This window comes from Micromys minutus, assembly GCF_963924665.1.
Source record: "Micromys minutus genome assembly, chromosome: 17".
Classification (NCBI taxonomy): Eukaryota; Metazoa; Chordata; class Mammalia; order Rodentia; family Muridae; genus Micromys; species Micromys minutus.
The window spans coordinates 45,986,924-46,000,222 of NC_137952.1; the positions used below are offsets into that span (position 1 = coordinate 45,986,924).

Sequence of the window (13,299 nt, forward strand, 5' to 3'; positions counted from 1 at the left end):
GGGATTGAATGTAAAGGGTCACACATGCAAGGCAAGTACTGTGGACTGAGGTGTTTCCAGACCCTTATTTGGTGGTTTCTATTCTGAGATGACAATCTCAGTCTTCTGACCTTTGACTCATTTCCATCCTGCTTAGCCCCCATAACTGTTGGACTTTATAGAGGTCAGCATCACTAGCTTGCCTGCTTAATGACTTTATTTGGGTCAATACATGAAATGTGGAATACAGTCATGAACAAAGAGGTAATGTTTTGTTTTCATAGTCCCCACATTTCACCTAGAGCAGGGAATCAGGACAAAGTATCTCAGACTATGTAAGGTGCTACGAAGAGAATAAAATGAATAACACAATAGAGCGAGGAGATGGCAGCGTAGGCAGGAAAGTAATGGAATGCCTTCTCAAGTGCTGGCTTTTAACAGCTTGGAATTTGGCAATCCATACTGATGGAAATTGGAAGAGAACCTGGGGCCAGCTTTCATTTGGGTTAGAATTAAGGGCTGGAAATCTGAGTAGGATTGTGTCAGGTCTTATGTGATCTGTTCCCTAAGAGCAGTGGAAAACTGTACTATGGCATAAAACACACTTGCTTTAATAAAAGTACCAGTTAGTTCAGGACCTCGCACAGAATAGAAGTTACTTTGTTATGAACAGCTCAGTGTGAAGTTGGTACCTGGTTCTTTTCAACAGTGTTGTCTAACGATTCTGATACCATCTATCTTAGTCTTTAATCTACCTAGTACAGTATTGTTACCTGTGTCTGTAGTTCACACTTCCTCAGTGTCTGTCTGTCCATGATTCTGAGCTTAGTAAAAGAGAAAATGGATAGCAATTTTCTTTGAATCAGAACAGAAACAGGCAGATGCCTTTGATGTGGGAATGAAAACCATTAATCCTTTTTTTAGTTTTAATGAACATAGTGCTGAAGCTTAAATAAAAAGGCTGTCTTTTAAAGAGAATTGATACTCTTAAGAGACAGCTGGGTGCCAGCGAAGTCAAGAAGCTAAGGAAACATTTAAAGGATGTACTGAAGATATAATGGGATTTCTGGTCGCAGAAGTCACAGACGCATACACAATAGAAGTATTTGAGAGAGGATGGAGGATGGGAGAGGTTGTGCTTATACATACACTCAAAAGGAAACCCAGTATTTTTTATACTGCTTTTAATGTGTACTGTCAATCCATTTATGCCATGACATTCTTTCATGTTTATGGGTTGACTTAAAAAAAAAAGGAATGCTTTAGGATGTGTATGTAGGTAATATATTTGTTGAGCTTTTGTGTGTCTTGGTCAGTTAATTTGATATAACCTTTGTTTCATTGATTTTAATATTCAGATTTATTGACAGATTTTTAAAATATTCAATGTTTATGTCCTTGCTTAGATATCTGATACCTTAGTAATATAACCATGAAAACGTTGTCATGTATAATCCTGTGCACTAAGAAGCAGACAAATTATGAATTTCACTTGCTTCTGTCATCATGAAACTGTCCCATTTTGTATTTTATTAGAGAAGCACATGTATTCTTGTACAGAAAGGTTGCTAACTACAGTGGGTTTTCCTTTGAATTGTTTTCTGTGTGGACACACTGTTGGTTTTATGTTACTGCAGTAAAACATGCTGCTAAAGAGTCTTCTTTGTTGCTACTTATCTGAGTTGTATGGGTTTGTTTTGAAATTGCATATAAATATGAGCAACACTTTCAAAACAACTGTACAATTTTATGAAACAAAATGAAACACCTAAAAAGCACATTGTTAATATTTTTAGTACATGGTGGTGATTTAGAAATGCTTATGATTCTATATGTAATTTCTGAAAGTCTGAGGTTACTCACATGCAAATCATTGAAGGAAAAGGCAGGGAGCACATTGGCTTAGAGATTTAGGAAGATAAATGTCAGGATAACTATGAAAGTTTATTTCTCTGAACCTAAAGTTTCGATCTTATAATATCCCTTAATGCCTCAAGATGTTCTTATTACCTCTAATCTGATTCAGCCCTGATATCTAAGGATAGTTGTGCAGTCCAGTATCACCAGCGTCTTGAGCCCAGCTATTCCTTCCTTGTTTGTAGAGAGGTTCAAGGAGATACTTCTGAGTCAGTAAGTTAATAGTTGTAACTTTGTATGGGCCTTTTTTGTTTGAGACAAGATCTTACTATACAACCCTGGTGGGGCTTGCCTGGCTTTCCCTATGTAGATCCTGCTGGCAGTGAACTTGTAACCACCTTGCTGAGTTGTGAGATCATGGTCCTGTACTACCAACTACAGCAACTTTTATGTTTTATGAATGAACATGTTGTATTATTGGAATTCTAGCCACAGTTAAAATTACATTAGTGACTTGAAATGTAGGTCAGTGATGTAGAAGAGGGGTCCTTTCTAGTATATTGAAGAATTATCTAAAAGCTTTGAGCCCTCCTCATAGAGATTTTTGTCTGGTTCTTTGGAATACAGTTGGCAAAACTATCTTAAAGATTACAGAACACTAGATAGAAGCTTTAAGTTCTGTGATATGTGAAGCAGGAAATTAAGATACTATGTATACACTGTCACTGATTCTCTATAGAAACTTGATTAATTTACTATACAACTGTATTATTCCCTAAAATATTTTAAGTGATTAGCTTTAACATTTCTTTTATATTAATCTGTTTATTTTGTTATCCCTCCTTGCCGCATCCAATTTTCCTGGCTTCTTTTAGTAAATGAATATTTACCACATGCCAGTAATTATGCTATGGATCTGGAAGAAGTCAGTTATAGAGAAGTCAAGAACCTAGCCAGGAAGTTCTCTACATGGTTGAGAATAATTTCTAAAACAAGAGTAGTCTGTATAACGCATGGAGTGGAGAACTCACAAATGTTCCACATTGATACTGGTCCCTAAAGGACCCACAGGAGGTTGTAATAGGATACAGTTTTATAAATGTAATGAGAACATATGTAAAAATATGGAAACTTTAGAGACTGGTCTTGGAGGGCAAGGTCATGAGCAAATCATAAAAATAAATAAACAAGACAGGACAGGGTCTGGGGAATCATTTGTTTTGATTTTATTAGTTTATATGTGACAATTCAAGAAGAGAGGATGAATTTGAGATCGTTTAAAGTAGAATTGGTAGGATTTGGACACTCAGTTTGATATGAGTTAGAAGAATTTAAATTGTTTAAAATTATAGGAATCAGGGAATGACTAATTGGAAGAATTGAGGAAGACACAGAATCTAATAAGCTGTGACTTTTAAAAAATCAGCCATATTCAGATAAACAAGGACCTTTTAGTCAGACTGTGTTGTCCAACCATGTCCTTTCGATCGTCTTCTTAGCAATGGATCAATCACTTCCTCATGGCTTAGTGTTTAAGCCGAGTTTCTGTATTTTTTTCATTTTACTCCTATTTAAATAAAGGAGTATGGCTTTGTAGTCTGCATTCCTTCTGATGTATGTAGCCAGCATGTGACTCAAAAATTCCATGTATTAGTTGAAACCAGAGAAACAATCAGTGATGCATTCTAGGTTTTATATGGGAAAGCATTTATATATTATTTTGTAATAAAAATAGGAACTGGTTGAATGTCTCTCATAACAGGAGTTTGACGAATGAGTTGTATTTGCTGGACGGATAAGTTGGGGAGGTCACATACTATTGCAATGAAGGGTGGGCCCATGTTCTCAGCCAAAGTGAGCTTTATTGTCCACTTTACACGAGAGGAGCTGATGACAAACACTGGAATTTCACTTGGTGTGTTCACATGTTTCTTCACATATTATTTCTGTGCCATGCTGGAAGGCATCTAGGCTTAGCTGGAGATAGGTCTATATTTTGGATTTATTGAAACCCTTGCTGTTGCCTTGGTGTTCTAACATGAGGATATTTTCTGCCTTCTTGTTTCTTGACTGTATCCTGTGAAGCTGTTGATAACCTTTGTCATTGTGTCCTTTTCATGTATTTTCCATTTGTTTTATGTGTAAAAGTCTGTGTTCTTCAGCGTTCTGGCTTTGGTCCATTTCCATTTCAGTTCTGACCACTACCGCTTGCCACGTCCTAAACCCCACTATCCAGCCTAAACTTCTTTCTTTTGAGCAAACAATTCATATTTATGAACATTCTATAGGAAACTTGGGGCTAACATGATCAACATGATACAATTATATTCCTTCCCAAATAACTTCTTCCACCTGCATAGCTTCTCAACAGCAACCTAGATTGGAAGCCAGCCAGCAAACTTGACCCAACTGTTTTCCTGCATCTCTCTTCTGAGACCATATATATATATATATATATATATATATATATATATATATATATGTGTGTGTGTGTGTGTGTGTGTGTGTGTGTGTGTGTGTATGTATGTATATATATATATATATATATATATATATATATATATATATATATATATATATATGTATATGCCTGTGTCATTGTGCCTGTCCTTCTTCTCTCCTGCTTTCATTGCCACAGCTTTGGCTCATCCAAGGTTATTTTTAGAACTTCCTTAAGCATATGTTTCTATCCCAGCTTCTTTCCAATTCTAGTTAATAATTAAATAGGCCGTTGACTTTTCTTCTCTTGGCATTTGGTGAACACTGGTTGTATGGTTTAAGTTGTATAACATCTGCTGTGGTTCCAAGTGCAATTCATTTAATAAATTATACTACTACCAATAAATGAACATTTGTGAATAAAGAGAAACCAAGAATGATAATTGTACTGTTTAAGTAATTATCACCATAATATTTAAGGAAATGTGGAAGAAAATTAAATACTACTTTCACACAAGTAGGAGCAGTGCAGTGGAGAGTTTTAGAATTTTAAATGTTTAATTTAGCACACCAAGAACTGAGTCTCAGTAAGGAAATTAATGGTATTTGTTTCATATACTAATGCTATGCAAAGAAATTAAGAACAGAAAGTCTCTGAACAGTTGGTTGATCCATTCAACCTCTGCTACTTTAATGTAGTTGGCCTCCTTGGACCCTGCCATGGCCGCACATAACAGAAGGCCTTGGACACCACCCCTGTTCTGACAAGTTAGCCGAGTAGGGGTTCTGGCTCACCTGTTTCATTCTGTTCCTGCTGGTTGGTGCTGGTTCTTCTATACGCCCCACATAATTAATCTGACACTTACCTACCTCCCCACCCTGTCTATCTTTTCTTTTTACAGAATTGTAAAAGGTCTTTATTAGCTATGTAACTGAGAGGACATTTGTATATAGAATATGTAAAGAACTTAAAAAAAAACCCTAAACATCAAGATAATGAAAATCCTATTAAAATGTTCATTGAAGTAAACAGAGTCTTCTGAACACAGGTCATAACTACTTTGTTGGTTGCGGCACTTCTGGGTTACCTGGTGAGGAGGGATGCTTGAGTATAGTATATTTCGCAAAATATCAGCTGGATGGCATAGATTATACAGAGAAGGAATTCTGTCCGGATTCTAGATTAATAATAATCTCTCCTCACATGTGTTTTTGATAGTGACTTAATTTCTGTTAATTTTATATACTATTGAGGCCATGTGGTCAGCCAGGTCTCCTTTGTCTTGCATATAATATACTCTTCCCCCCTGCCTTAGAGTGCAGCAATCAGGAGGTTCCACCATAGAAGACAGTAGAGGCCAATGAACTTTAGAATTATAATCCCCCTTTTTAGGGAGGGTGATAAGAAACATAACACATTTTTCTGTTCTCTTTTAAAATTACCTAGTATTCCTGTAGCGCCTTAGCGTGCTCACTCTCCGTGTTGCTGAGGTTTTCTCTGGGTATAACTTTCTTATCTACTTTATGCTGTAGGTCTTGACTGGCAGATTGAAAATTTCTAAAGTTGAATATTGATAAAGAGAATAAAATTTAGAATCCTGTTACTTTTCTTAGTTTCTTTTAGTTATTTTATATAATTGAAAGAAAGAGCCACTATTGTTTTTTTGTTTTATTAGTCATTTTATTAATTTACATAAAATATGGAACGCGTCATGAATTTGAGTGTCATCCTTGCTTTGCTAATTTTCTCTGTACGTTCCTATTTTAGTATATGTGTTGCCGAAGCGGGCACGGTTTCTTTGTTTTTGTAGGCTGGATTTTTAGACATTTTACTAAAAAAGCAAAAATTATATTTTTCTTTCCTCTGGAGTATAACCTTATGACTTTAACTGATTTTTAAAGTAGAGAATTACTTGAATTAGTTACCAGTATTACATACAATCTTTAAACTAAAAGTCAAACTATGTAGTCATGTTCCAATTAAAAGTATTTTTAGCAGACTGTAGCAGTATGCTAAAATACACATCTTAATGCCTAAATTGTCATCTGAAGTTAATACATGTTAATGAAATTTAAAAATGCATCATGCATAAAACACACCGAGCACAGGCTCATCCACCTTCACAAAAGACATGTTCTATGAGATATCAAGACACAAATTAATTAATATGTTGTAATAGTGGCTTCATACTCCACTGACATCATTAGCTCAGTCAGACTGCCTTAACAAACACACACAAACATAAACAATGGGATTAAATACCATCACAGATCAAATGGACCTTACAGGTATAGAAGACTCTACCCAAACACTAAAGAATACATGTTCTTCTCAGAAACCTATGGAACTTTCTCTAGAATTTACCACAAACTAGGACACAAATAATATCTTAACAAATACGGAAGAATTGGAATAATGTCTAGTATTTTATCAGACTACAGGTTTAATAAGACTAGAAATCAATAGCAAGAGAAACTATAAAATATACAGACTCATGGGGACTAAAAGACCTTGTAATGAACGAGTCACTGAAGAAATCAAGAAAGAATTGAATATTCCAAGAATTAAATGCAAATGAAAACACAATATACCAAAACTTAAAATGAAGCAACCCCAGGAGTGAAGTTTGTAGCTTTAAGTACAGTCGAGTTCCTGGAGAAATGGCTACATAGTTAGAATGCTTGTTTTCTTGAAGAGAAAAGAAAATCAAGGACTTTCGGTTTCCAGCAGGTCACAGCCAAGCACCTGTAACTCCAGGTCTAGGACACTGGGCATCTTCTTCTGGTCGCTATGGGCATCCCTCATATACACAACAAAATTAGTAAGACGAATCCTTAAGAAAAATCAACATGTTCTCAAACAACCTGATTACATACATCAAGACATTGGAAAACCAACTGAGTAAACTAGCCTCCCTAAAAAGACGACAAAAACTATTAGAGAAAGGAAGGGCACTGTATATCAAGAAATTCAGGCAGGCGTTCAATATTTATGTCCCAAGAAGGGGACAGGGCTCAGGGAGGGACTGTGACAGCAGAGAGAACAAATGAAAATTAGGTTCCGTTAAACAGGAAAGTCTGACAGGAATGGACGCTTTATAGAGTCACGTGTCACGGCAAAGTGAGACCAAGACGAGGTGAATACTGAGAACAGATCTGCAGGAAGCAGCCGATCCGTGCAGCAGCTACAGATCTCCCAGCTTCAAACTTTTCAGGACCGGAAGGATCTGCACAGAATCCTGTCAGGCCTTGAAAGCAATACCAATATCAATACTTAGCAAACTATTTCATAGACATAGAAAAGGAAAGACTATTTCAACTTCTAAAGAAACTAACGTTATCCTTACATTCAAACACAACAACTACAAAATTAGCCGATGAACGTACATGCAACCTTTCGTTTTCTTTGTGAAGTCCTTGTTCACTGGATACCTTCTGACACCTGGCTTCAGCGAGGAGCCTTTTGTAATTTATAGATTTTCATTGATCCAGGTGCTTAAGAATTGTCTGCAGAAGCCATAAAGTACTTATTGCAGTCTAGTAAACTTTAACTGAGAATCATGATTTAAAAATTTTAGAAGTCTTAAGAGCAGTGACTTATGGGATGTGGAACTCACAGCTTTGCTGTGTTAGGAATCTCAACTAAATTGACAGATGGGCATGTCTTTGGGACCATTTTCTTGATTGATGACTAATGTGGGAGGGCCCAGACCACTTCAAGTTGTGCCACTCCTAGGCAAGGCGCCTAGGCTGTTTAAGAAAATTACCAAGGAAGCCAGAGACAGCAGCATGGAGAAGCATGGCCTCTGTTTCAGTTTCTGCCCCACCCACCTTCCTGCTTTGAGTTCCTGTTCTGAACTTTCCAGATGGTAGACTGTAAATGTAAGAGGAAATAAAACCTTTTCTCCTCGAGGCATGAGTGAAACCAAACAGGACAATGCCCCAAATACCATTTAGGTAATTTAGGTGCTTCAAACGCCATCACTTCTTATTTTCAAAATACTTTAAAATTGCCTGCTCATCTGAGTGTCTTAACAAGGGGGTAGAATTTTTGTATTTAGTCTTTGTGTATTTTATGACATCTATTCATATTTCTTTAAGTGGGTTGACTCTGTCTTAAGATGAATGACAGTTTAAATTAGTGTTTATCTCAACTGTGTGTCAGGTTTTAGAACAGCTTGCTAGCTCTGTGTTTTGGGTGGAGCTGTTTCTCTCGAGCAGTAACATTGCCCTGTAGAGTGAAAGGGTGAATGTAATGTGGTAGGCAGAGGGCAGCGTCACAGAGTTAGATCTCCTAAGGGTGGGGCAACTTCTTAGACTTAGAAGAGTTGAAACTAAATGGTCAAGTAGATACACTTGAAAGATTTCTTTAAGTAAGAAAAAAAAAAAATAGAAACGATCCCCTTCACTGTGTAATGTGTTTGCTCTCTTTTTTTTCCTTATGAATATAATAGAGCATAATTTTATCTTCATAAGATATTATCATAACAAAATTGGTAAGTGTTAGTTTTTTGCATATAAAATACATTTAATAAAGTAGGCGTTCCATTGCAATATCAAGGATTCAAAGCAGAAATACTAACATTACATATAATGTACATATAATGTAATGCTACATATAGTGAGATTACTTTTCAAGCTGGATTGAAGTGTTAGTTTTTAATGGCCAAGAATATTGACCAAAGTTACTCAAAACACATAACTGACCACTGTTATAGACAGTGCATTTATATTGAAAATAGGATATAAACAGCAACTAAGCCACACCCCTGGTATTTATATATATTTGAGTTTTTCGTTGTAACCCAGTGACTTATATTAGCTCTTATAGTTGTCCTGACTAGAAAACAGTTGGTTAGTACTGGGAGAAATGGATCTGTGAGTAAAAACTTGCTTTTCCAACATGAGGACCTGAATTTGAATACCCAGAACCCATATAAATAATCAGATGTGTCTGAGTGCCTGGAAGCCCATTTGGGGATATGGAAACAGAGACAAGAGAATATGCAGAAGCTGTGGTCCAGTTAGCTTGGCAGGGGACCCTGTTTCAAAACAAGGTTGAAGATGAGGACAGATGCCTAAGGTGGTCCTGTGACCTCCACACTTGCACGATGGCATGGTAATGCACCTCCCCCAACACAAGGACACCGATGCATATATACAGGAAGTTATTGATTAAATAGGAATTTTTATTAAAGTATCTTTTTGTTATTACAGAAGAAAATACTCAGGAAGCACCACAGGTGAAGAAAAGCTTGAGTGAAAAGGTTTCTCTCTACAGAGGTGACATCACCCTGCTAGAGGTGGATGCGATCGTCAATGCGGGTGAGTGGCTCACTTCACGGGTTTTCTCTGCTGTGCCTTTACCATCTTAAACATTTTCTATACTGCCTTGGTAGAGAAATGTCTAAATACCTTTCTCGGTGATTGAAAGCATTGAGTATTTATTTTATGTATCTAGTTAAGAGCACCAGACTGCAGGAGAAACAACAAACCATTGTAAAAAGTTCTTCAGAAGGAATTTCAGTAGGTAAATGACTGGTTTTACGCCTCCACAGTGGGAAGTAGTAGTTGAGTAAGCTTTTCGTTTCTCTTGTGTAAGTAAACAAGTAAGATACAGTTGGATTGTATCACCAAAAGGAAAATGGTGAGAAATTATTTCTCTGATTTGAAAACCTCACTTGTTTGTAAGTTTTTATTTTTATTATGAAATGGTAATTCACTAGCCTGCTTTAATGTTTAATTTTCTTCTTGGAATACTGAAGGAGCTATAACAGTATGCTATTTACATTGCTCTCGTCACCTATATATTTTCTTGTGTAGTTATATATAAGAAGGATGCAGCAGTTGTGATTCTCTGAAGATGAATATTAACAAAAGGAAGGTAACCCCCCTTTGTAGGTTGAAGGTGCCAAGCAGAAAGGTGTAGACTTAAGTAAATGCAGTCTTAATCTCAGGGGCTCCCTACGCTAAGGGAAGAGGATGGTGGACCTGGGTTGCAGATTCCTTTACACATCCAAAAGTTCAAGAAGAGAAGGGCTGGCTTGTCCTTTACAGGAAGATGAGAACACACAGAAAGAGGTTTCTCTGGGGAACTGAATGGTGGCATTAGACAGGCGGTTGCTTGGAACCATTAGTGAGTAGTGGTTTTCATTAATCATGGTGACTCAAAATGCCAAAGTTTTGAGCCAGGAGAGAAGACATACATAAGTTTGTGGGAGTCGAATACCCAGCCTTAACCAACGAGAAAAGGAAATGGAGTCAGGAAGTTTAGGTATGAGACAACAGGACGAGAAGTTAAACTTCCTATGTCTGACTCAGAAGAAGCTACAAGATGATCACTTGCGAGTTTCCTGTAAGCCAAGTAAGAGAGTGCTGATTTACTGTTAGCTGTCTCCCAGAACATGAAAGCATGGGCGTGATATCCTGGCTGCCATGGTTTTCCAGGAGTGCAGGGTTCAGATAAGTCTAGTGCTGTCTCAGTTGATGAGTGAATTCACACAGTGTAGTAGGAAAATGCTTTGGAGGGGAACAGAGTAAGACTAGAAGATGCTTATTCCACACAGGGGCGAGTTCTTGGGGTCTAGCAAGAAGGCTGGACGTCTAGTGAGCTTGTTCTTCCTTGAGAATTGGGCGTCACTTGCTCTGTAAAGTACCAGCTCTGCCATAATCAGTTTTCTTTTTATTGTAATGGCTCTTTGCTTCCTTTCTCCTGGGATACTTCTGTCACCCTTTGGAGATGCCATTTTTTATTAAAAAGGAGTGTGGGTTTTTTTTTTTTTATCTCTACCCAATTTGGCTATCTTCTTTTGGCTTGATTTTTGTCCTCCTTCTGTTACCTTAAAGGTTTAGATCTTCTTTTCTACATAGACTCCTTGTTTGTCTGTTTGTCTGTTTTTGTGGCTCTCAGTTTCAAGTTGTTTTCCTCTAGTCTTTGGGGCCTATGAAAAGTATCTCATGAACACTCTGCTACAGAGTTTCAGTTAGATATTCTTGTGGTTAGCAAGTGATTTTTACAAATGTAAGAACTTTAATTCTAAAATATTTAAAATTTAAAAGTTTATTTACATATTTATTTGTTTTATTAATTAAAAGATTTAAAAGTTTTAATAAAAGTACTACCAACATTCCATGTTTTTGAATTTTTTAGCTGATGATTCTAGTTGCTGCTCTTTCTTCTTGTTAACATAACATTGAATTCACCTTGTTTATTTGATAGTAACAGTGGCTTTTCTTGGGTTCTGTTAACTGTTTCTTTCCCACAAAGCACATAATGGTATCACTTTTATTTATTGTTTCACAACTCAAAGCAATGGCTTAACTTTGTGCTTATAAAAAGTATTCAAACTGTATGCGTGTTAAATTGACTTTATGCCATTGAATTTATCATACCTCTAATGGCATATTCTGCACCGAGGACCTGATGAAGTGAAGTGGTTTGTCTCTGGTTTTAAAAATCATTTGTTCAATAAATCAATAAAATATTTATTGGGTAATTTTCATTGAAATAAAATAAAGTATTGTTAATCATAAAACACATGTTTAACTCACTATTTTTTGTTCATTTTATCTTGCCTTTTTCTGTATATGAAGGTTTCTCATAGATTTTGCATAGTGTATATGATTATGATGAATTAATCTGTAATCTGTACATGAGAATCAACTCTTGTCCCCTTCTAGCTCTCTGGCTGCGATGATTGTAATGTGGCTGTGTTCAGAAGGGCTGGATCATCAGGTAGTTTCTGGGTGGAAAGAGATGTGAAATGTACAGGTAACAGCTCTATTTACAGCTCTCTGCTGTGCAGCTTGTTGTCCTGGTACGAGCAGAGAGGCGCAGATGTTAGCTTCCTGGCATATGAAGAAACACGACCGAGCACTCCAGAGCCACCTCTAGAGAGAGGTAGTGCTTTCAGTCGAGGCGGTGGAGCGACTCCACCACCACTTTCTGCTAGACTGCCAACGTTGTTTCTTGGCCACATTAGTATATTGAAATAATTGATCTTTATAGTTCTGAATGGAAGGATTTGATATTTCAAACTTCTTAATTTAGTATTTGTTGAAATTCCTTAAGCTTGTTTAAGTGTTATCTGAGACAAGTTCCTCTTTATTCTTCCTCCTAGGAAGTTGCCATGTGTGTGCTCTAATAAGAGAGGTTGAGAAGGCATCTTATTAGTTGGCAGGGAACTAAAGGATAAACCAACTAAAGCTGGTTTAGAGCCAGGTAGACATAGGTTCCAGTTCTCATACTTAGGACTGGTTTATTTTTAAATATTGGTTTGAAGTAACTAGTAAATTTCAGGAAAAGACCGAAATCTGAGTTCTATGTTACCTTTCCCAAGCTTCCAGCAAAGGGGCTATCATGTAATCTATATTACAATATGAGACCTGGGAAATTGATATTTATATAGTCTTAGCAGTATTGATGGAAATATATTTGGCATCACAAAAAGAGTCTATCTGTCAATTGAACTTTGTCTGCACAAGTCAAACTTTACTTTTTGTCAAGAGGGTGTCATGGAAGAGCAAAGAGTGTTCTTGTTTTTTATTCTAAGGAAGGTGGTGACTGTGTTTTTCCCCATGGGGTCTGACCTCACAATCTATTTTGAATGTTAACTTTCTTTGTACTTCATTGGCACATATATGACCATCTCTTTGAGCTCACATCCATGGCCTTCATTTCTTACCCAGAGTACCACAATAGTGTCCTGAGTGCTTTGTTGGAAACCTCACTTGCTCTCTACATGCAGACAAAACGACTGTTTTCATGTTGCTTCTCTGTTTAGCCTGCTACCTTTATTGTCTTCTTACAGAAATTGGTGCCCTGGAGGACCTGAGAGGTGCACGGTAGTTGTTCCTACCACATACCTCTACAATTCTGCTGTTAGGCATGTGCAGGAAACAATGGATCAGAGAAGACAGCAGTTCAAGTTTTTAATCAAGTGGCAGCTCCAATTGCCGCTGCTACACCAGATGTGGTTTGCTATTGAGCAGACTGACATGTCTCCTGGAACCCAGTATTCAGAT

General features: G+C 37.0%; 1 protein-coding gene across 11 annotated transcripts in view; it reads left to right on the forward strand.

Annotated features, from left to right (window-relative positions):
• The window catches only part of MACROD2 (mono-ADP ribosylhydrolase 2), a gene marked incomplete at its 3' end in the record, with an annotated part of 1,819,824 nt that overhangs the window by 33,571 nt on the left and 1,772,954 nt on the right, over window positions 1-13,299 (forward strand). For all 11 annotated transcript variants that reach the window (XM_080931763.1, XM_080931769.1, XM_080931766.1 and 8 more), the window contains exon 3: window positions 9,493-9,600. In XM_080931763.1, coding sequence (XP_080787889.1) covers window positions 9,493-9,600 — 108 coding nt within the window. The remainder of the gene's footprint in view (window positions 1-9,492; window positions 9,601-13,299) is intronic.